The sequence below is a fragment of the Sphaeramia orbicularis genome, chromosome 21, assembly GCF_902148855.1.
Source record: "Sphaeramia orbicularis chromosome 21, fSphaOr1.1, whole genome shotgun sequence".
NCBI lineage: Eukaryota > Metazoa > Chordata > Actinopteri > Kurtiformes > Apogonidae > Sphaeramia > Sphaeramia orbicularis.
This window is the reverse complement of record NC_043977.1, coordinates 56161079-56186317: the sequence shown is the minus strand read 5'-3', so window position 1 is coordinate 56186317 and position 25239 is coordinate 56161079. Positions and strand designations below refer to the sequence as shown.

The window sequence follows — 25239 nt, the reverse complement described above, 5'->3', positions numbered from 1 at the left end:
TCTTTTTTTTTCTTATAGTGGATAATTTTTTTGGGCTGCTCTCTTTTTTTCTTATAGTGGGTAATTTTATGGGCTGTTCTCTTTTTTTTTCTTATAGTGGATAATTTTTTGGGCTGTTCTTTTTTTTCTTATAGTGGATAACTTTTTGGGCTGTTCTTTTTTTTTCTTATGGTGGATAATTTTTTGGGCTGTTCTCTTTTTTGTTATAGTGGATAATTTTTTGGGCTGTTCTCTTTTTTGTTATAGTGGATAATTTTTTGGGCTGTTCTCTTTTTTTTTCTTATAGTAGATAATTTTTTGGGCTGTTCTTTTTTTCTTATAGTGGATTTTTTTTGGGCTGTTCTCTTTTTTGTTATAGTGGATAATTTTTTGGGCTGTTCTCTTTTTTTTCTTATAGTGGATAATTTTTTGGGCTGTTCTTTTTTTTTCTTATAGTGGATAATTTTTTGGGCTGTTCTTTTTTTTATAGTGGATAATTTTTTGGGCTGTTCTTTTTTTTCTTATAGTGGATAATTTTTTGGGCTGTTCTTTTTTTTCTTTTAGTGGATAATTCTTTGGGCTGTTCTCTTTTTTTCTGCTTATAGTGGATAATTTTTTGGGCTGTTCTTTTTTTTCTTATAGTGGATAATTCTTTGGGCTGTTCTCTTTTTTTCTGCTTATAGTGGATAATTTTTTGGGCTGTTGCACCTCTAGGCCACCGTAATACTGACTGATGAATTACCTTCTTGCTCTTAAACATTCCCTACTGGTCAACCTTCAGTATTCGTAGACTTCAGCCTTCATTCAGGTGTGTACTTACCGTCCAGAATGGCCCACTGTCCGTCGATCTCTGTGTGTTTCAGGTACGAGTCTTCTATTGTGGGATCGTAGTCTGGCACAAAGATCTTTTGGAAAAACTGGATGGTGAGAGCGCTCTTCCCGACGCCTCCATCCCCCACCACCACCAGCTTGTATGTTGGCAGGTTGTCGCTTGGCACGGCACTGGTCGCCATGACTACCTCAACGGTAGCGGCGGCTGAGGTGTAAGGTGGGCTCGGAGGGTCACTGATGAAACACACCTGGCTGCAAAGCAAACACCGACAGTTACCAAGAGAGACCAAGAAAAGACAGAGGGAGGGAGGGGGGGAGGAAGGAAGGAGAAGGGACAATTGACAAGGGAGGAAAAATACACAGAGAAGGAGAGAACAAAGCAGAGACACAGAGGTGTTAAGGTTTGTGTTACAGCTGCTTTTTCATCACTATGGAAACCACAGGACCACAGCGAGGAGTTATGGATCAAAGCAGAACGATGGGAAAAATAGGACACTCAGAAAAAAAAAAAACCCAAAAGGGAGAGTTCAGCGCTCTGTAGGTGGGCTTTCAAAGCTGGAGACCAGTGAAAAAAGGAATTCAGTCCCACAAAGGCACGTCGAGAACAAGACTGTCATGGCTCAGAAGACACACCACTAGGGTGCGCAAGAAAATATCAGTTCTGCAATATATCGCAATATTTCATTTTACAATACTGTATCGATATTAAAAAAGTAGTGTTGAAAGTACTATGGATATTTTTAGGTATTTATTCAAATGCAGATATTGTGGAGGTTCATTTTTGTTTTTCTTTTTCATTTATTATTATTTAACACTCTTATTAAATAATGTTAGTTTCTTCGTTGGGATCGCACAAAAATACTGTTCTGATGTTAGTTCTGAACTAATAGAATATGAACATTTGAACAGGATCTGAAACTGTAATTTCTGTAAAACACAATTTTGAGTTTTAACTTCTTTTTTTTTTAATATCTGTGCATATTTCTGGTGTAATTCAATTCTTCAAGGAAATAATCATTAAAAAAAAGAAACAAACAAAAAAATTGCCTTTTTAACAGTATTGCGATCATATCGTGATATATCGTGATATATCGCGTCGTGATCCTAGTATTGTGATTTGTATCGTATCGCCAGATTCTTGCTGATACACAGTCCTACACACCACTGGAAGGAGCTGCTGTATTTACTATCAACATAACACTAGAAGAAAATAATAATGTCTACATACAGTATACAGCTCAAATGATTAATGGACTCAAATTGACTGATTACAATTTCCCTGAATTGAGGCTTTGAGTCCTTAATTTTGCTGCTGTTAAGCATTGGTTCCACTGTTGTGTTTCACACGGACGCTTATTGTGACGCACATGACTCCAGGATGGACACAGTTGTATGTTAGTTCCATGTGCAGTTGGTATGAACTGGATCCAAATGCCTACTGTCTGAATTTGACATTTAGTTATTTTGTTCATTCACAGAAGAAAGTTCTTATTCAACATGACGAATAAGAGCTTAAATTTATGGTTTGAAAATATAATATATAATATGTTTTGAACTAGGGCTGTAACGATATGAAAATTTCATATCACGGTTATTGTGACCAAAATTATCACGGTTATCATTATTATCGCGGTATTATTGAAATTGTGCTCAAAATGTTCAAAAAGTACTTATACACACACTGAAAGAATTTAACCAAGTTGTATTTTGAAAAAAATAAATAAATAAATAAATTAAATTAAATAATAGGCATAATGTATTTTCTGTTGCAGAATCATTCAAGTATTAACCCTTAGTGGTCTGAGCCTATTTTGGCCGTTTTTCAGTACTTCTGATTTTGCCTTTATATACTATATTAACAAATGTTTACTATACCCATGTTTGGAATCTTTTTTTTTCAGCACAACTTCATCTATATCATCTGCCTATTATTTTTTTCACTTTAACCTACTATAAAAACATAAAAGGCCAGAAAACACAAAAAAATATATAAAATCCAATTAGAAAAATGTATATAATTTATTGCATAAATAACACACAGATGCTTAACGAACTTTTCAAAGACTTTAAAAGTGAATATTGGTTCCAAATATTAGGTATATAAAATTAAAATTGTAATAAATTAAAACTATACTCAAATATAAAAGCATAAAAGCATACCTTTACATTGGGTTTTTTTCCCTAAAAGTGCGTTAATCAAACACGGTTATCATGAGAATTAGAATTTAAATGGTAATACTAACTGTCTGCAGTTTTATCACGGTTTATTGTTATACCGGTAATCGTTACATCTCTATTTTGAACATAACAAATAAGCCACCAGCTTCCAAGGCAAATGATCCTGATGGAAAATAAAAATTATATCAATATATAAAAATCATTCTGACTATTATAATCACTTTAACATTCAGCCCTTGTTTTCTATTTCTTCACACACATTCTCAGCAACTACCTTTTCACATGATGATTTGAAAACAAATCTGTCCATTTACTCCACAGAGTTCAACCCATAAAGACCCAGTGCTGCAGTTCCCAAATTAATTTTTTCTCGCTATTTAACCTTTCCTAAATGACTTATCGTCACTTGTTGTCATATTACCCTCCGTATATTGCATTTTTTTCAGTGAAAATCATGTATTTTCCTATATCTAATTCACTGATCATATAGATGTTCATAAAAGCTCGGAGTAAATTCAAAGGTTATTACATCAAAACAGAGAAAACTGAAGAATAAATTACTTTTAAAGCAAAATATATTATTAACTGAACATAGACCAAGTGTCTCCATCCACAGTCATTTATCAAACTCAATGAGTTTTACCAGTGAAACAATGTTGTAGAAGATGACGGTGTTTCCATGTTCACTACGACCATGAGTAGGGCTGTTAGAAAATATCAGTTGTGCAATATATTGCGATATTTCATTTCACAATACTGCATTGATATTAAAAAGCACTGTATCGATATTTTTGGGTATTTATTCAAATGCAGATATGGTGGAGGTTCATTTTTGTTTTTTGTTTTTCTTCATTGTTTATATCTTATTTATTATTATTTAACACTGTTTTATTAAATAATGGTTATTTGAAGCATCCTAAAAGCACTTTTTACTGTCTGAGAGGCAGATGTTAGTTCCTTTGTTGGGATTGCACAAAAATAATGTTATGATGTTAGTTTTGAACAAGTAAAATATGAACATTTGAATAGGATCTGAAACTGTAATGTCTGTAAAACAGAATTTCAGTTTTAAAACGGGAACATTCTGTGATATAACATTAGATCCGGTTGTGGTCAAATAAAAATGTGTTTAGTATTTGTGCAGATTTCTGGTGAAATTCAATTCTTCCAGGAAATAATCATTTTTTAAAAAGAAACAAACAAATAATTGCCTTTTTAACAGTATCATGATATATCGTGATGTATTGTATCATGATCCTAGTATTGTGATTTGTATCATATCTGCAGATTCTCGACAATACACAGCCCTAACCATAAGTTAAACTGGGCCTCAGCTCCACCTGCTTTGGTCCACTACAAACCCCACCAGAGTTCAGCTCACAGCCTACACATTAAAACTGCAAAAGATTAAAAAAAAAAACAAAAAACTATTACATAAGTTGTGAGCAATGTGAGGGCAATATAATGTAGATGCTTATGAAATAAGATGACCTTTGACTGTAGGCTCTGTGAGGGCTCCCCCTCCTCACAAAAGCCAATTTAACCACTGACTAAAGAGCCTCTGAATGTCCAGTCATATCTGATGACCATGAAAAGACGACAAACTGCAATTTACACCAATTATTTACATGTATTAATTGTATTATTGTATTATTATCATGTATTATTGTGTATAACATGTATTAATTAGTGGTTCAACAGGTATTAAACAGTTTAGATCAGTAGATGCTTTTGGCTGTTTGTGTCTTTAAGACAGTGGTCTCCAACCTTTTTTGGCTCGTGACCCCATTTTAACATCACAAATTTCTGACGACCCCAGACATTCAGAACAGAGACTTTTCTTTTTCAGAACAGAGACTCTTTTTTAAATTCAAGAATCTTGTCAAGTGAAACTATCTTGCTGCATTGCTCACTGATAATTTGACTTTGAGAACCTTTTTCCTCAGATTCAGTGTTTTAATCGTTTTCAGACACCCCTTTTTTGCAATGTGCTTATTTTGAAATAATTTCCACAGATTTATCTATTCATTCTATTCATTTGCTTTTGCAATAAATTTGTTAAATTATTAACAGACTTTAAGGCAGTGGTTTCCAACCTTTTTTGGCTCATGGCCCGATTTTAACGTCACAAGTTTCTGTCGACCCCAGACATTCAGAACAGAGGGTTTTTTTTAGCTAAAATTAATTTGTTTTTGATCATGTAATAGTTTGCTATACTATGTTGCAAATAAATGTTAATTTTAGAGGACATTTAGTCTATATAATGTATATTATTATGGACAGAGGCAGTAAAGCCAGGTGTAGATTACGGCACAAAGGGAGAATTGGATTTTCCTTGGTCAGGATCAAGGCAGTAGGTTTGATTCTGACATTGGTGGGGACACAAAAGTGCTCCAAGGCAGCACTCCTGAAAGTTGGTTTTTTTTCCATTTGCAATCATAATTTCAAGTTGTGTAGAGCTGATCACACAAGCAAATACCAATTGTCAGGAAAAAAATTCAGTAATTGACATGCTTATAATACATATCTGAATACAGTAACTGAGTACAGTTATTGCCTGAGGGAAAAAGGCTTTTACTGTCAATTAATACATGTAATTTATTCCCCACAAACATGGATGCATAAAATCACATCTAGAATCTGAGATTTGATTGTGTTTCCCCACAAATAAACAGTTGCTCTCTTCCACACAAAAACATGACAATAAATAAGTAAAAATAACTTTTAAAAAAGTGTATCTCTTTGGCATTAAATATTGTCTTTTATTCAATATCTGTATTGTTTATTGATTTATTTTGCACATGCATAACTAATCAAAGACATAATAAAACAGTACAGATGCAGGGAGAGGCAGAGAGTCTCAAATGGCTTGTTTTAAAGCCTCCACCTTATAAATGCATAAACATTATAAAAGTTATGAGACTTCCATAGTCTATATACATTCAGAATTCATTTTTCAAAAAGACTAGATTATATAGAGTCTTTTTATCAATAGATATCCATGCGATATCATAATTGATTTCCTTAAATATTTCTTAAAGAATATCTCTGACGTGCTATTTCCAAGAACAAACTGAATTGTTGAGCCTTTACAGTTTCATATCCTTGAAGTAACTTACACTTTCACTCCTAAAGAAGTGTCTTATGTCCAGTTTTCTTCTCTTTGACATCCTTCAAATCCTAATTACCGAGCACACAGGCACAGATGCACACAAACACACACAAACAGACACACACACAAATGTAAATGGACATGACACCACTGATTTAAAAATCCGTCTAGCTGACGTGTCCCAGGCAGAAGAAAATGCCAAACGTGTTGACACTTTACACTGGTGGTTGTTGCAGATACATACGCACTGCCGCCTGTCCGCTCCAACTAGCATGTTTTAAGTAACTTTTACAAGCAGATGGAGTGACAGCGGGGACGGCCAATCACATGTACGTTAGCGGCAGAGCCAATCGGAGAGTGAGATTTAGGTTAAAAGTGGGACTTGTAGCAGAGACTGACTGTTAACCCTTTGTGCGCCATAATCATTGACTACGGACAGCAGTTATACTGGCAGGGACAACGCAGTAGCGGCTGGGACGGGTCCCTAGCGTCCCTACGCAATTCTACGCCCCTGGTCAGGATCTGTCCAGTCAGTCCAGCTGTGATTTACAAGGCTGACAATTAATACTGAACAAACAATAACTCAAACTATGAATTATGAAAGAGCTGCAGCATCTGAAACCGACCACAATGAACATTTGACAGAGAAACAGAACCACAGTGCTGCAGTTTATCATGTCTTTTATGGATTGGGATTGTCTCTGTCAACTCACCATATATTTTTATTAGTAAGTTTTTTTTATTTTTACCAATTACTAGAAATTTCAGGTGCCCCCACTTGAATTCCAGGCAACCCCACGTGGGGTCCCGACCCCAAGGTTGAAAAACACTGCTTTAAGAGTTAAGTGTAAACCTGCATTTTGACTCAGTCTATTAAATACTTCCGTTGTGTCCATATAACATTCACACAGAACAGGGCATCACAGATGAATGGAAAACTAATGTAAGAAAACAGAGAATATCCCAGGGCAGGATGCTGATGTTGGTGTGCTCTCTTTACCCACTGGAACCACAGAACCAGCACAGAAATGTGATGTCTCAGACACACATGGCCACACTTTGTAATTATGGCTTTCTGGAATCAAAAATAAGCCTCTGTCTTTCTACAATATGAGTTTTAATGGAGGAGTAGCATATATTTTTTAAGTGTTATATTTAAAACTCAGTTTAAACATTGGCCTTTTACTTGATTCAGAGTTGATCCATTTTTAGTCTTGTAATAATAAATCACATATGTTGTATATGGTTCAAAATGGGTGTGGGCAAAGGCCTTTATATGTGTCACACAATACTGAGCTGTTTTTGTTTTTTTATTTTTAAAAAAGCAGAACGTCATACCATAGCAGCTGGCCACAAAGAGAGACAGAGAGCTGCCAAAAGAGAAAAAGAAAACAGACAAGCAGAAGAGGAAGAAGACAGAAGAAATATGTCGAATGTGGGAACAAATGAGGGGGGGGGGGGGGGGGGGGCACAGGGCACATGAGGACAACGTTGATAAAAAATGTTATAACACCACAGTGAGAAGCCGGTTACCAGACAGTCGTTAACTAGTTACCGCACTGGTCTGTTCAAGTGTCGGTGCTGGACTGTGGGGACAGTATTTATAGATAAGCCGGTGTAAGTCCGTCTGTAAAGCAGGGACGTCAAAGGAATCTGAGTTCAGGTTCCACATTCAGCCCAACAGAACCTCAAACAACTGGACATAATAACCTATAAATAATGACAACTCCAAACTTTCCTTTATGTTTTAGAATGAAAAAAGTCAAATTACTTCATGAAAATGTCTACAAACCATTCTTTAAAAAATGTGAATAAGATGAACAACCTTTCTTTAACAATATTATGTCTCAGTTTATCATTTACACATGTGCATTCAAACTTCCAGTTCGCAGTGGATCTACACATACACAAGACATTTAGTAACAGGAAGAATACTGGTAAAATTACACTCCTCTTAACCCTTTCATGCATGAATTATGAGAACCTTAGTCAAGATTGTTTTCCTGAGTGTTTTTATTCCTCTTTAGGCATGGAAAAAAAACAATGAGATTGTTTTGGGGTTTTTTTGTTTTTTTTTTAATTAACCTGTTTTTCACAGAGTTACAAAAATGTCCACTCATTTGGAAACCATGGGTTTAATTTTTGGAGCAAAGAAACATGTATTCAAAACACAATATCAGAAAGTGATAAAATGTGTGAAAACTATGAAACAAAAGCATTTTTGATGCAGCTACTCTGATATTTTCTCACCTTTTATCATAATAACTACTATAACTACTAGTTATTACTCGCTTCACGGATATTTAAAAAAAAAAAAACTTTTTGTTTAAGAGAACTGTTAATTACAGTATAATAACAATTAGCAACTGATTTACACTCAGTCATGTTACTGCAGATCATGTTTATCAAGAACATAAACTTGCAGTAATGGTATGAATTATAGTGTAACAGATGGTGCATTAGCGTCCACTGTGTCGGCTGATATGGAACTAAAACAACAAAACCCATGAATATACAAGAGAACAGCTGGAGAAAACTGTCCACTGGAGTGACCACTATGCATGAAAGGGTTAATTTTTAGTTTGTAAATGTAAACATAAATTTTACTTTTTTTACACTAAAACAAACAAAATTTGGAATTTTTATTATTTATATGTTATTATGACACTGATCTGACCCACTTTAGATCATAGTGGTCTGTATGTGGAACCTGAACTAAAATGATTTTGACATCCTTGATTGTTAATATTTTCTGTGTAATTTTTGCATTTCACAGAGTCATCCCACTGGACCCTTTGGTGGGCAGTTTTGGCCCTCAGGACGTAAGTTAGACACCCCTGGTTCACAGTCTTTCATTGGTATTATTAAGGTCCAAGTAGCAGTGATGCAGGAAGCCTCAGGTTTTTGTTAGGATTTGTCTTCTTTTTCATTCTGAAAGTAAAACTACTTGTGAGCATTTAACTGAACTGAACTGAACTCTAATTCAGGGAGAAAGAATGCATCACACATTGCACACTCAACTATATGAACATAGAGAATACTTGACAATTAAAGTAGTATACAAGTATTTGGGCTAGGGGACAGATTTTTGTCATGGCTGTTGGTAAACAAGTTGTCTCTCACTTAGGGCTGTGTATTGGCAAGAATCTGGTGATACGATACAAATCACAATACTAGGATCACGATACGATATATCACGATATATCATGATACTGTTAAAAAGGCAATTTTTTGTTTCTTTTTTTTATTTCCTGGAAGAATTGAATTACACCCAAAATCTGCACAAATACTAAACACATTTTTATTTGATCACAACAGGATCTAATGTTATATCACAAAATGTTCCTGTGTTCAAACTTAAATTATATTTTACAGACATGACAGTTTCAGATCCTGTTCAAATGTTCATATTCTATAAGTTAAGAACTAACATCAGAACAGTATTTTAGTTCAATCCCAACAAAGGAACTAACATTATTTAATAAAACAGTGTTAAATCATAATAAATAAAATATGAACAATAAAGAAAACCAAAAAATAAAAATGATCCTCCGCCATATCTGCATTTGAATAAATACCTAAAAATATTGATACAGTACTTTTAAATATCGATACAGTATTGTGAAATGAAATATCGCGATATATTGCAGAACCGATATTTTCTTACAAACCTACTCTCAATGCAGTACATAAAAGTCCACTTTACACAGTTATGGCAGCGTTTTCAGCAGGATTCAAACACAAACAAGTGGTGCCAGGTACAACAAACCCCACCCCTCGCATATATTGTAGTTTATTTTGGCATCGATCCAGCTGATGTCATGTTTATGTGCAAAGTTTGAAGTAAACTGAAACAAAATTGATGTTTTTATAGACATTTAAAATTTCATCCATTATAAGTAAACGGAAGGAAAAAAAAAAAAGATTTAAAAAAAAAAAATCTTAAAAATTTTAACTTTGACCTACTTTCCCAAAATGTAATGACATCTACTCTGGGTCACTGGCAATCCATAAACCCAATTTGGTATGAATTCAACGAATAGTTCTGCTTATTTCAGTATTAAACAAGCAAAGAAATGAACAAAGAAACAAAAAACAATAGTCCTTGCCTCCCCTTTGGGGGGGGGGGGGGTGATTATATCAAAGCTGCATCAAACAAATATCTGTATTGTCAATCAATGTCAATTATTTTTTGCACTTATTAGAGATAGTGTAGAGTACCAGGAAAGGTGGGGAGAGGTTAGATGCCATGCAGCAGAGAATTTGATTCATTTTGTTATTGTCTGGACCATAAAATGTCTGACAGTTCTGCAAAATATCAACAATGACTTTAAAACCCAAAGATAATAATTTGGAACATACTCACATTTATGAAGGAATAAAGCTTGATGATTCACTCAATAGCTGACTATCAGTCAAGTAATTGTTGCATTTCTAGAGTATGTAGAGGTCTACGTAGTTGAATTAAATGGATAAATGGGACAGTCTGACAAAGATATAAACAAGACTGAACTTTTGACCTGTGATGTTCACAGGTTCATCTGTGCAGTCCTAAACACAACCTTAAAAAAAGAGTTGATAATCCAGAAAAAATGGCTCCACTCTGCTTCTGTATTAAACTAAAATGTTACTGAGCGTTAACTCCATCAGTTGTGTTCAGATGGGGAGTCCCGTCTTGATCATATATGTAACATGCTGTCATGTGTATTTGAATGACAAACATACAACTGGCAAAGTCTTAAACCACGACAACGCACATCGAACCAAGTCTAGATATTCACACCAACAGCAGTGAATCATGAAATGTATGTATATGCATTTTCTTTTACAGACTTTCAGAAAATTGGGTTACAACTTCCCATAAATATAAATGAAAACACACCCGCTGTGGTTGTTAACAGATTTAAAAGGCCAGAAACCAACAACGAAATGTTCAATATGATAAATTACCAAACTCAAGTAACACTGATATGAAATGACATTTGAATGTTGAGCAAATCTAGAAACTAAGTTACAGTTTGCTATTAAACTCTTTTAGATAATGTGTATTTTTGTAGAAAATGTGTTCGAACGCACAAAACCAGTCAAGTTTACAGTGTTAAAATTTGAAGTCCATAAATCAATTAGCTAACACCCCGGTGCCCGGCCGCCCACGCACCCATTCCTCCTTCATCCACCAGGAAACAGCTGTCAGCTGGCTGAGCTCCATCCTTTCCTGCCCAACACAATAGAGGGAAGGAAGACGGTTCCTTCCTTTGCAAATGCAGCCAGAAGGACTCAGTCCATCAGTCAGCCTCCATAAGACGGCCAGGGTACACACAGTCCCAAAGGCTGGTGGTCTTCAGCCCGTTGGTGGGACAGATGAGATGGGACCCCATACTGCTGGACCTTTAAATGCAGGGGTGTCCAACCTATGGCCTGTGGGCTAAAACCAACCCTCCACAGGCATGAATTTGCAAAGTGCAAAAATTACACAACTCCACAGCTTGTGGAACCTCCACAGAACCTCCCAATAGTTGTGGTTTTCTCACAAATCATGCATGACCTGAAGTCACATTACGGCACAACCTTATCGGGTGTGTCTGCATTAAGCAACTCACAAAGGTTACAAAACCTACGGCTCATTAACCATGGACTAGAACTGCAATGACTAATCTAGGAGCTGTCACTATTAAAAACACACAGTATCAGAGGTTGTGCCACACAGTTTTATAGTCCGTCATTTTGACAGACAGGGTTGTAAGAATTTGGTCATAACACATTATTATCTGTCATTTCAAATTACATTTTTAATGCTAATGGGACATATTTAGTAATATTTAATGTTCAAAAACATCTAAATGATGCAGCCGCTGTAGTTGCTGCTGGCTGAAAAACCAACGTGATATCATGATCAGTGCTGCCGCAATTAGTCAACGACACATGGCTTTGTGCCATGCGTGCCGTGGTGGCACAAAGCCATGGCACCTGGGGAATCCATGATGGCATTGGCGCCTGCAGCCGGTACAGCCGTACCTCAGAAAGTGAGAGAGACCCCTGTCTTATAAGTGTCTTCAGTTTCATCCCCCCCGGTCTGTGGATCTGTGCGTACCTCTGAATTCAGGTGTGATCATTTATGTTCTGGCCCTTGAGTTGTATTCAAAATAAAATGGACACAACAAAATAACAAACACTGTCTTTTTAATTAGTCGTTTAGATTAGTCAACTAAACAAAAAAAATTGTCGAAAGATTAGTCATTAGAAAATTAGTCATTAGTGGCAGCACTACTCATAACTCATGTAAATATACACGCCCCTTTTAATTGGCGTGTTATCTGTACGCATTATAAGCGTTCTATAACAGATGACATCTCACCTGGTATCTTTCTGATAAACAAAAACACCTCACTGCAAAAGTAACTGACAGTCAACTGAACACCTTTGGTTTGTGAACCAAACAAGACAGTTCAGGATGTAATTTTGTTCTTTAGGAGATAGTTGTGTTTTTTTGACATTTACAGCTGCAGAATGCATATGACAGGAAAAAAAAGGCAAAATCTGAAACTTCACCCATTCCTTCTGCTGCTCTTTCCTATGTCCAAACCTAAAGACTGAATATAGAAGACCTGACATCATATAACACTGTGAAAAAGACGAACATCTGAATCTGAATAGCAGTCAGTAATTACAGCTGTCAGTCACTTATTAACCCCTCCTACCTTCCTGAAAACACCTGCAGACAAAACTGTCCATCATGCAGTAGATTTTCTACAACTTGTAAACATAAGTCTCCTTTTAGACAATTTAATTGCATTTATTCTAAAAGCAATTATAGAATTTTTACCAAGACAACAACAAATACACGTTACTTGTTGAAGTGGAAAACACCCCAGACAATAGAGCACAGCTGATGGACTGTTTGAAACAGTGTTGAAAACTCTATACAAACACCAAACCACGCTCAGAATTAAGGGATTCTACTTGGGTTGCATAGATGGACCGGCAAATCTAGCACAAAGACCAAAGTAAAGCATGAACCAGCGTCGTGTCACTGGTCCGGCCTGGTTCCCTTCAGAACCGTGTTCTTCTACAGGTGTTCTGGTGCAGTTGGCCTTCATGTTTTCTTTTTACCATAATTCCACAAAGCCTCGCAGTGGGCACTTGAGAAGAAACTAGTTACTGCCTTGGGAAAGAAAATGCCATTTCCCTCTTCACATGGGAAACAGCAACAACACACACCAAACAGGAAAAAGGCGGAACAGAGTGTTATACAGCCCAGAGTTACTGCAGCATCGATAAATAGCCGTAAACACACTCACAGTCACATACAAGCATTCTCACTTATATCCTCTTTGCTCGTAACTTCCTAATTTTGCTCTGCAATGCTGTCTTTAAACCACTTACACTTTAGTGAGCCGTAGTTTCCTAGAAAACAAAAACTCACAGCATAAAAAAGCAGATCCCTTTGACAGTGTCAGCAGTAAATGTGTCACAGCAGCATGTAACAGTAACAGGCCTTTTACTCTGAGATTCGTCTGCAGAGCACAATGATAGGTTTTAGTGTCATTTAGTTGTTCCTCTCTTTTCAATGTACTTGGCGATGGTTAGAAAAGCTTAGTTTGATGTTGTACTCATGAGTTGTAAATTCAAAGTCATAGTTATACAAAGCAAATACTACAGTTCTATAAACCTACTTGGAGTCTATCAAACAGTTTATGTTACACTAGAGTTGGATTTATGTTGAGTAAAAACTTTTGTCAGAGCTTTTTGCCCTAAATATAAGTGAAATTGGTTTAGAAATGTAAACATTTTTGGGGGGACACCAGAGAGCCGGTAATGAAGTAGGAAGCTGGAAAGTGTGCTCTGCAAGAATTTGTGTTAAAACCATACTTTTGGGCACCAATAACTGCTAAAATGTTCTCAGATAGATGCTCTTCAACTTGACAAAAGTGGTTTTAATGCGTTTTGTAAATAGCAAGTAAACTACGTAAATATAAATATACCGAAGACCACTGTGAACGAACCAAGTCCATCCCCCGACAATAGCCCCTCCTCCTGGACTGACCGACAAACTGACATGGTGGATTTGAAGACCGAAAACACACTCAACTCGCGATTCGATACGATTTCCGATACTGGGTTAACGATATGATTCTCTCACGATTTTTAACAAAAAGAGCTTGCAGAGAAATTATGACTGAAAAAGATTCCTCTAATTATTTCTCAGACAAAAAACACATTTCTGAGGTAGGGTGTAACCGCAAAACACAAACTATGCAATGACTGCATATTTAAAAAACACACTAGTTATTTATTTATTTATTTATTTATTGGATGTGTGAGTTTATATATTTTGGTTGGAGTATGAGGTGCATCAGGGTTGGACTCTAACTATGTTGTAATCTATTACGTACATTCAATTGTACAGTTATGATTGTTACAATAGAAAAATTCAGAAAAAAAAAATTTTGAGGAAAAAAAAAAGAAATGTAAACACTTTTGTGCTTTTTACCGTGGAAAACTGCAGCTCAATATCGACTTGTCCTCGATTGATCCAATATAGCAGACACAATATCACAGAGAGAGAGAGAGAGAGAGAGAGAGAGGGATGTATGGGACAGACCAGTCATCCTAGTGCACAGAGAGAGAGAGAGAGAGAGAGAGAGAGGAGAAAGAGAGAGAGAGAGAAAGAGACGGATCAGTCATCCCAGTGCACAGAGAGAGAGAGAGAGAGAGAGAGAGAACACACACACACAAAGAGAGAGAGAGACAGAACACAAATACACAGAGAGAGAAGAGAGAGAGAGATGTATGGGACAGACCAGTCATCCCAGTGCACAGAAAGAGAGAGAGAGACAGAGAGAGAGAGCACACAGAGAGCGAGAGAGTGAGAGCACACACACACAAAAGAGAGAGAGAGAGAGAACACACACACATGAGAGAGAGAGAACACACACACAGAGTGAGAGAGAGAGAGAGAGAGTGCACGAGAGAGAAAGAGACCTCCATCCTATTTATCTATGAAGAAGACACTAAAACCACTCAAACTTCACCTGGGAAATGGTCAAACTATGGCCATAAGGTGACATCTTTCATGCACATGTATATGTTTGATGTTTACGTGTTAATATTTGAATGTTTCTGCCACAGAAAGTACATTGTGCCTATTATTTCATTGTTTTTTTTTGTTTATTTTTTTCAAAATACAACTTGCTTAAATTATTTCAGTGTGTGTATCAGTACTTTTAGAACATTTTGAGCACATTTCAACAATACAGTGATAATAATGATAACCATGATAATTTTGGTCACAATAACCATGATATGAAATTTTCATATATTTAGTAGGCCTGTAACGGTACACGTACCAAACCGAACTGTTTCGGTACACACCTGTTTGGTTTGGTACACAGCTGTACCAAAACGGCACAGAATGTTGAGAAAAAGAAAAAGGAACGAAAGGCGTCGTTTGATGCGGAACTTTAAATCCGCGCAAGTTCCACACGGACATATGGAACTAGCGCACAATGACTCAAAATATGAAATAGCTGCTTCCATCAGGTTAAAAAAAAAACAACAAATATGATGTGAACCTTAAGGGAAGAGACTGAAGACCCTCCACCATCAGAACAGTCCTGTTTAGGATCAGTTCAGGTTCAGGTGAAAGACAACAACCAGGAAAGAGACGTTAATAAGACGGATATTGTTTGGCACCTAGGAACTACGGTAGTTCTAAAACACTGAGACTAGTTCTCTCTCTCACTCTCTCTCTCTCTCTCTCTCTCTCTTTCTCACACGCTGTATAATAGAGGAATAGGACCCGGAGTTGGAAGTTGTAGGAGTTGAAAGGATGTAAAGTTTCACTTTCGTTTCACAACCGAAAATTTTGTGTACTGTAACAGGCCTAATATTTAGCCTACATCCCTACTTACTCCATTACCAGATGTTGTCTGTCAGTTACGTAGTATATCCACTAGCCAACATCTGTTATAACCAGCTACAATAAAGACATTTGCTCAACCACTTGCTACTGATGCATCAGTGCTGTTGCTATGGTTACCTACAGTTTAATACAGGCACATGAATTCAGAACAGCAAACAGACACCTACGTCACAGGTGTGACTAAAGAAAACCTGCAAAGTTAACACAAACCACCTGACCAATCAGAATGCACCATGTCCTGTGGTCACAAATACAGACTCTGTAGTCAGTCTGGGCTGATAACAATGCCATTAAAACAGTCCCAGCTTCATGTTATTGGCTTTCAGCACAATCATAAAAGACTCCTCGTGTCCACATTAAAGATCCTGCTTGAAGTGATAAATGCAAATGTATTATTTAGTATTTTAGACCAAAGTACTTCCCAGGCTAATATTATCTTACAGCTTATTTTGAATACACCGGATAATACTGTCCAGTCACTGAACGACCATATAGACGAACAACCACAGACAGACCACAGAAACGTGTACAATCACTCAAATACACATGATCATTATCATCTGTTTGTAACACTTCACCCCAAAAGAGAAGATGGATGGACAAACTATGGATGGTCATGGAAACAAACCTTTAAGTCTGAGTGACATCCTGATCTTACATCCTGATTGATCTTAATTTGTCATCTGATCAGACAGATCACATCATAAAAAACTAGAAAAGCAATCAGAGAGCGCAGACCTCTGCCAAGGCAGATCAGTGCCCCCCCTCCGATCACCACCAAAATTTAATCGTTTGTTCCTTGTGCCAGTATCAACATTTCCTGAAAATTTCATCAAAATCCTTCCATAACTTTTTTAGTTATCTTGCACACAAACAGACAGACAAACCCCGACGTAAACATAACCTTCACCGTTCCTCAGTGAAGGCAATAATAATAAGCTTTCCTTGTCAGGTATAAGGAAGGAAGGATGGAAGGAAGGATGGAAGGAAGGAAGGAAGGAAGGATGGACAGACAGATGTTTAGAGTGATTCTTTAGCTTCTGCAACACATCCAGAGTGGACCCCACCCAGGACAGGAAGGAAGGAAGGCCATAAAGAACCAAGTCCAGTCCAATCCAGTATTTGTGGTAGGCTCTACAGTGAATAGGTCAACTTCAGACACAGCGGACATTTAGCTCACTTGGTAACGTATTGGAAGACTCTGGTTCAATTCCCTGTCGAAGTAGTTTTTTTGGTTTTTTTTTTTCTAAAGATTTTCAAAAGGGGGGGGGGGTCCAAATTGGTATAAATCAGCCACTGGGACAATGTTCAGAGTGCAGAATTCCACAGGTCCACAGCACTCAATACACAGAACTGACACAGAACTGAGAAGTCACACAGCACACTGCTGCATCTGACATGTAGCTCCGCCCACCTTCTCCAGCCTCCAGAGCAAAGAACCCATAAAACAACACATGGAGTATTTACAACAATAATTCCTATACTATACTATACACTATCACTAATTTGTCATTTCTTCCATCAATTGCCACAGTGCTGTGGTAGCAAAATGCACTACAGAATGAACTCAAGTATACTTCATATGTCACCACAGTACTGTGGCAACAAGAGGAGAATGAGTTTATGGAACAGTATCCATGATTGGCTGTAGTACAAATGCTAACATTTGATTGGTCTGTGGTAATAGACAAACCCATATTTTGTGTCACAGTAGTGTGGCAGTAGCCACTGCTGAATTTATAATCACCTTTTTAAAACTTAGATATTTTGAAAGCACATTACTTCTGGTGTGCAGCACAAGTTTTTTGTTTTGTTTTGTTTTTTACAAAAATGTTTTTAAAATACTTAGATGGCATTATATATTGAGCATAAATTTATGTTTGCATTCTTAGTCCATCAAAGCATAACTTTGATCCTCTTCTACTGGACCTATCTTATACTTATGATAATTTGTAAGGTCAATTTAAAAACCTTTTGCTACTCTTTTTACAATGGTCACAAATATCTGATAAACTGAGATAAATTTATGTTAAAATGTATTACATTAGTTTATTAAGGTATCTGACTTTGTAAATATTATATATGTAATGTATATACTAATAAATATGCTGAATAAACAACTGAAACTTGTAATTCTTCTCCCTTATCTATCCGTTATCAAAACACTTAGTAAAACTCTCGCTATTTCATGCCTTTATATGTTGAAAAAAATACAAACTGTTTACTGGAAATAGACAACCTAGAGCAGGGGTCACCAACCCTGGTCCTGGGGATCTACTGTCCTGCATGTTTTAGATGTAGCCCTCTTAGTTCCAACACACCTGATTCAAATGATCAGCCTATCATCAAGCTCAGTAGAAGTCTGATCACGACCCTCAGGAGAACATCTAAAACATAGTAGATCTGGAGGACCAGGGTTGGTGAGGTGACCCTCAGTTTTATGAAAATTGGAATCACACTTGAAGGCAGGTTTTATAAAGTGGTCAAAAACTGATTTTAATTTTCTGTCCATCCGTTATCGAGGGGTTTTTACTATTTTTAAGCCGGAAAATTAGGTTAAAGCAGTTTTTTCAATCACACATCTAAAAGTGCTCATCATTCCCTGTAAAATGAGGTATCATTCATCTTTCTACCATAAATATGTGTGAAAGGGAAAACAAAAATGTAAGAAGGCTGTCCATCCGGTACTGCTTGGCCAGCCAATAACCCACAGGTGTCAAACATGCAGCCCGGGGACCAAATCCGGCCCACCAAAGGGTCCAATCCGGCCCACGGGATGAATTTGTGAAATGCAAAAATTACACTGAAGATATTAACAATCATTGGTGTCAAAATCATTTTAATTCAGGTTCCACATACAGACACATACAGTCCAGTTAGATTTCAAGTGGGTCAGAACCAGTAAAATATTATCAGAATAACCTTTAAATAATGACAACCCCAAATTTTCTCTTTGTTTTTTGGTGTAAAAAAGTAAAATTACATGAAAATGTTTACATTACCAAACTATATGTTTACAAAAAATGTGAATAACCTGAGCAAATATGAACAAACAGAAATGTCTTCAGAAAACTAAATGCAGTTTGACCAATATTCTGCCTGTTACTAAATGTTTTGTGCGATTGTAACGCACATGTGTAAATGATAAACTGATAAACTGAGGCAGAATATTGTTAAAATTGCACTGGTTTTTCTTAAGACAATTCAAGTTGTTCATGTTATTCAGATTTTTAAGGAAACTTTGTAGATGTAAACCTGATCATAATATAATTTTACTTTTTTCACTGTTAGTATTTTACTGGTCCAGCCCACTGGAGATCAAACTGGGCTGAATGTGGAACTGAACTAAAGAGTTTGACAGCCCTTCCCTAACCCATTTCCTTCACATAACTGACATTTTCATGAGTTCAGTTACCAGTCACACCACCTGCTAATTAAAGTAACGTATCTAAAGAAAATTTGGTAAGAATTAAGTGACTTTAACAGTTTCTGGCATATCCATTAACTGATCAATGACATGTAAGAATTTCCAAATAGTCAATTTGAGGGAATTCATTGTTTTAAGACCAAACACAGTCACATGACAGTTTTTAACTCTTAAAGACCCAAACATCCACTGTCGACAAAAACGATCTACTGATGAAAACTGTTTGATACCTGTTGATCCACTAATCCTATCAATACATGCAAACAACTGGTGTAAAATGCAGTTTGAATGTCCAAATGGGTCATATCTGATGACCATGACGAGATGACAGAGGCTCTGTAGTGAATGTGGAAACACCGTCATCTTCTGTAACTCCAGCCCCTTTTACACAGCACTTGCTGTGGGAATATTTTGAATTAATTCCGAAACGACGTCTGTGTAAATGAAATGGTGGGATTGTTTGGTCCCACCTTTATCACGGCTTTGTAATGCCTCTGGAGGAAGTACCAGAGCCGAGGTAAAGGTGGGATCATGATTCCGGAACACTATGTAAAAGGAAAACCTCTCGTTCCACAAGTACGGTGTGATGTTTTGATGACGGCGACCCCCAGCATGGGAGAAACATATGGAGGCACTGACATGATTCTGCAGCTACGTGCCATTTTCACCTGGAGCCTGAAGCCGACAGCGGCGGGCACAAAGCTAGTGGCGGTGGGCACGAAGCTGAGTGGGCACGAAGCCGGCGCCAGGCACGAAGATGGCCATAGCGGGAAAGAAGGCAGCCGCCGTAGTAGGGATGGGAATTGAGAACCGGTTCTTTTTGAGAGCCGGATCCCAGTAGCTCGATTCCTTAGAATCGTTTGCCTGCCTGCTTAACGATTCTGCTCACTGATTCCGTCTTCGTTGCACATGCGCGATGACGTCACGCGTACGCTGCATTATTTTGGTCAGAACGTAGCCAACATGGTGTTGAGGCAGAAACGGTCTAAATAAATGACACCAGGTCCAGTTGTAACACTGTCAAAGCTTCCATTTCTTCTAAAGGGTGGAATCCCTCCAATCTGTTCAAACATTTGTCCACAGCATGGGATTCATTTGATTCACTACTTAGCGGTGCTTGTGAATCTAGCGGCAGAGTGAACACCAGGCCGTCATCTGGACCCAGTTCCGGTTCTAGTGTGGGCAACAAACATTGTACCCCCTCAAATACAAGTTTCCGAAGGTAGAGGAAAGGAAATGAGGTGCACAACAACAGGAGACGAGCAGAGTCGAACCGGTTCCACGTAGTGGAAATGCAGCAATAGAGGAATTAGTAAAGAGTCTGTAGTTTCACTTTCACTGCCCCCCCCATCCCCCGCCCAGCGTCATCTGTTCTTATTATTTGTACAAACTGTATATGTTATATTTTCTGTGTAGATGGAAATATAAAAGACAGTTAATGCAAACACGCCTGTTTGCATTCTTTTATTTTCTCGCCCAATGAGAATCGATAAGGAATCGGATCAATAAGCAAAATCAATAATGGAATCGTAATCGTTAAATTCTTATTGATTCCCATCCCTACGCGGCGGGCACAAAGCCAGCAGGCTGCAGAATCCACACCAGTGCCTCCATATGTGCCCGCTGTCTCTCCTGCGCTGAGGGGTGGGGTTTAAAAGTGAGTGCTGCGTCACCGCCCTTAAGATTCCAGAACGCAGGTCCGCTGTGTAAAAGTCCAGCCTGTCTCACCTCTGTTACGCCTTTGGCTTGGCTGTGGAAATCAGTCAGTGGTGGAAAAAAGGTGGGATCACCATCTCACCTTTTTTCCAGGATCTCTGTGTAAAAGTGGTGATTGATTCAGCAGTAGAACCCATGGAGCTGGATCAGTGACAGCAGATGGAGACAGCTGTTTAAAGTTTAATTAATGATCAGCCTATATTTAACTTTAAAAGTGATTTTTTTTTCTTCAGTTTTCTCTGATTTGATATAACGTTTGAACTTACTCTGAGCTTTTATGAACATGATCAGTGAATTAAATATAGGAAAATACATGATTTTCACTGAAAAAAAGGCAAACTACAGAGGATAATATGGCAACAAATGATGATAAATCACTTAGGAAAGGTTACACAGAGAGAAAAAATTCATTAGGGAACTGTCATAAAAGTAGCACTGGGTCTTTATGGGTTAAAGCAAAGTCAAAATATAAAATAAAAATTTAAATCCCTCAGTTTAGGATTTTAATATGAATGCATATACATACCTTTCTAAATGTTAGGGAAACTGTTTCATTAATTTATTAACATGCTTTCATTTTCTGTACATTCTCAGTTACATAAAGTGGTTAATAAAGTTTTTTTAAATGAATAAGTTTACAATAGAATGAATGGAAATTTGACCACTTTCTCCAACAATGACTGAGTAATAAAAGAACAGAATATTAAGTTCCCATTAATGGATGTTAATGTTCGATTGCTTGTGAACTCAGGCTGTAACGACTAGTCAACAAATAGACAACAACTAATTTATTCATTGGCAGGTTGTGGGTGACTTTTGTCTGAGTACATCCTGCACTTTTGTTTAAGGAAAAATATTTATATTATTGCAGATTACAACTCTTGAGTATTTTGTTTAATAAACTTTATTAGACACTGCAATTGTTCTGCATTAATGGAAAAAAGTATATTAATGCTGCTGGAATATTTGCTGAAAATTACATTTAATATTTGTTTAGCAAACTTTGTTATGCATTCTAACAGTTGTGCACCAGATGTTCTTGTTAAAGGAAAGAAAATGTATTTTATTGGTGCAATAAATATAAATAACAGCCTTTTTTGCAGTTCATAATCTGACTAGCTGACTAGTCTCAACAGTAGCCAATGACTAGTTAACTATTGAAATAGTCATTAGTTGCTAGAGCTGTGTATTGGCAAGAATCTGGTAATACAATACAAATTACAATACTAGGATCACGATATGATATATCATGATACTGTTAAAAAGGTAATTTTTTGTTTGTTTGTCCTTGAAGAATTGAATTACACCAGATATATATGCACAAACACTAAACACATTTGTGTTTGATCAGAACAGGATCTAATGCTATATCACAAATTTTTCTCTGCTAAAACTTTAATTATTTTTTATTAGCGCTGCAACCAATTAATTGACTCAAAGTGATTCAAAAAAAATCATTCAACCACAATCCTCCTGAATCAAAGCTTTGTTTCCTTCATTTCTCTGCTGTTAAACATTGGTTCCACTGTTGTGTTTCACACGGACGCTTATTGTGACGCACAAAGAAGCTTCAATTCAGGAAAACTGCAATAGAATATTTCCCTTCAATCAATTCGAGTTGATTAATCGAATCGGGAATTTTTGCATTAGCTTCAAGCACCTAATCGATTAATCGGTTGCAGCTCTAATACAAATCACAATACTAGGATCATGATACAATATGTCATGATATTGTTAAAAAGGCAATTTTTTGTTTGTTTGTCCTTGAAGAATTAAATTACAAGAGCTATATATGCACAAACACTAAACACATTTTTATTTGATCAGAACAGGATCTAATGTTATATCACAAAATTTTCCTCTGTTAAAACTTAAATTCTGTTTTACACACATTACAGTTCAGGATCCTGTTCAAATGTTCATATTCTATTAGTTCAGAACTAACAACATAACAGTATTTTTGTGCAAGCCCAACAAAGGAACTAACATTATTTAATAAAAGAGTGTTAAATAATAAATAAAATATAAGCAAAAGAGAAAACAAAAACCAAAAATGAACCTCCACTATATCTGCATTTGAATAAATACCTAAAAATATCGATACAGTGCTTTTTAGAGCTGCAACCGATTAATCAATTAGGTGCTTGAAGCCAATGCAAAAATTCCAGATTTGATTAATTGACTCAAATTGATTGAAGGGAAATATTCTATTGCAGTTTTCCTGAATTGAAGCTTCTTTGTGCGTCACAATAAGCGTCCGTGTGAAACACAACAGTGGAACCAAAGTTTAACAGCAGAGAAATAAAGGAAACAAAGCTTTGATTCAGGAGAATTGTGGTTGAATGATTTTTTTGGATCACTTTGAGCCGATTAATCGGTTGCAGCTCTAGTATTTTTCAATATCGATACAGTATTGTGAAATGAAGTAATGCCATATATTGCAGAAATGATATTTTCTTACACCCCTATTGGTTGCAGCCCTAATGTTTACTCGTTTATGTGGAGGCTTGTGTGTGTGTGTGTGTGTGTGTGTGTGTGTGTGTGTGTGTGTGTGTGTGTGTGTGTTCCTACACAGTGACTGGTGCTTCTGAATGATCTCATCCTATGATTTGATACATGAAGAATCTCTCTGTTCTCATCCAGTGGTTAAATCACCACCACTACTGGCTCACAGTTGAACTCCACGGTGTTTCCTTGGGTCGTTGAACGTCACACAGCTGCCGTAAAACACACACACACACACACACACAGTCCTGATGGTTTTTCACATCTTCATCCAGACATGGAGTGTGTGTTTGTTTCTCGTCCTCATGGGAAAATGTTTGACAAACAGAATAAAAGGCCCTTCTTTCCCTGTGTGTGTGTGTGTGTGTGTGTGTGTGTGTGTGTGTGTGTGTGTGTGTCCACCAGTAGCCGCCCCTCTGGAACACATTTGCCTTGTTTCATCCCCTCTCTTTAAACTCTCCAGTCTAAACCCTCCTGGTCCCCTCCTCACCCCCCCTGCTGTCCGCCCCTGTCATGTTCCGTGTCCGTGGGCTCAGTCCAGTCCGTGGGTTCGGTTCCGTTCAGCAGAAGGAGTAGATCCCCTCACTTTCAGATGTGCATTCATGCTAGGTGTTGCCTTGACCGTAAATACAAACGCCCTCATTCACCAAGTCCTAAAAAAGGCGCTACTCACCGCCGTTAGCCTAGCTGTGGTCCACACAAACAGGCGTCTTCACAGCCCGGACACGCTCCTCCACATCCCCCTGTCTGTCTGCGTGTCTGTCTGTGTCTGTGGGCTTCTACCCACCGCCCTTTGGCCACAGACAGCAGTGAGTGAGCTCCACATCTGCCCAACAATACGACGAGCAGCTCATCTGAGGACTGCAACAGCTGATGCTAAAAATAGAAAGGCCCCAGAGGGGGGGCCGAGGATTAGGAGGAGGACACCAAAGCGTAGAAGAAGACTTTAACAACACTGTCATGTCCAGATAAAAGCTTTAAACCACAGACATGTGTCTGAGGCTTTCTTTATTACATCTGTTCTGTCACTAATGTGGAAATGTCACAACAGGGTAAAAGGGTTCCCCCTGTTTTAGAGAAATGGACTGTTCCATTAAAGAGCGGAGTTCTTTAAAGAGATAGTTCTGACAAATGAGCTCATCCACAGAGAGAGAGAGGGAGGAAAGAAAGAAAGAAAGAAAGAAAGAAAGAAAGACAGAAAGAAAGAAAGAGAAAAATAAAAGAAAGAAAGAAAGACAGAAAGAAAGAAAAGAAAGAAAGAAAGAGAAAAATAAAAGAAAGAAAGAAAGAAAGACAGAAAGAAAGAAAGAGAAAAATAAAAGAAAGAAAGAAAGAAAGAAAGAGAAAAATAAAGAAAGAAAGAAAGAAAGAAAGAAAGAGAAAAATAAAAGAAAGAAAGAAAGAAAGAAAAGAAAAAATAAGAAAGAAAGAAAGAAAGAAAGAAGAAAAAAAGAGAAAAATTAAGACAGAAAGAAAGAAAGAAAGAAAGAAAAGAGAAAGAAAGAAAGAAAAACAAAGAAAGAAAGAAAGACAGAAAAAGAGAAAGAAAGACGAAAGAAAGAAAGAAAA

The 25239-nt window shown here is 37.1% G+C and overlaps 1 protein-coding gene across 1 annotated transcript in view; it reads right to left on the bottom strand.

Annotated features, from left to right (window-relative positions):
• Positions 1-24482, bottom strand: part of mrasa (muscle RAS oncogene homolog a) — a 43006-nt gene extending 18524 nt beyond the window's left edge. Inside the window, exons 1-2 of the mRNA XM_030125678.1 lie at positions 24344-24482; positions 800-1062 (exon numbers count right to left, since the gene is read on the bottom strand). Of these exons, the coding sequence (XP_029981538.1) occupies positions 800-992 (193 nt within the window). The 5' untranslated portion in view covers positions 993-1062; positions 24344-24482. The remainder of the gene's footprint in view (positions 1-799; positions 1063-24343) is intronic.
• Positions 24483-25239: the final 757 nt, after the last annotated feature.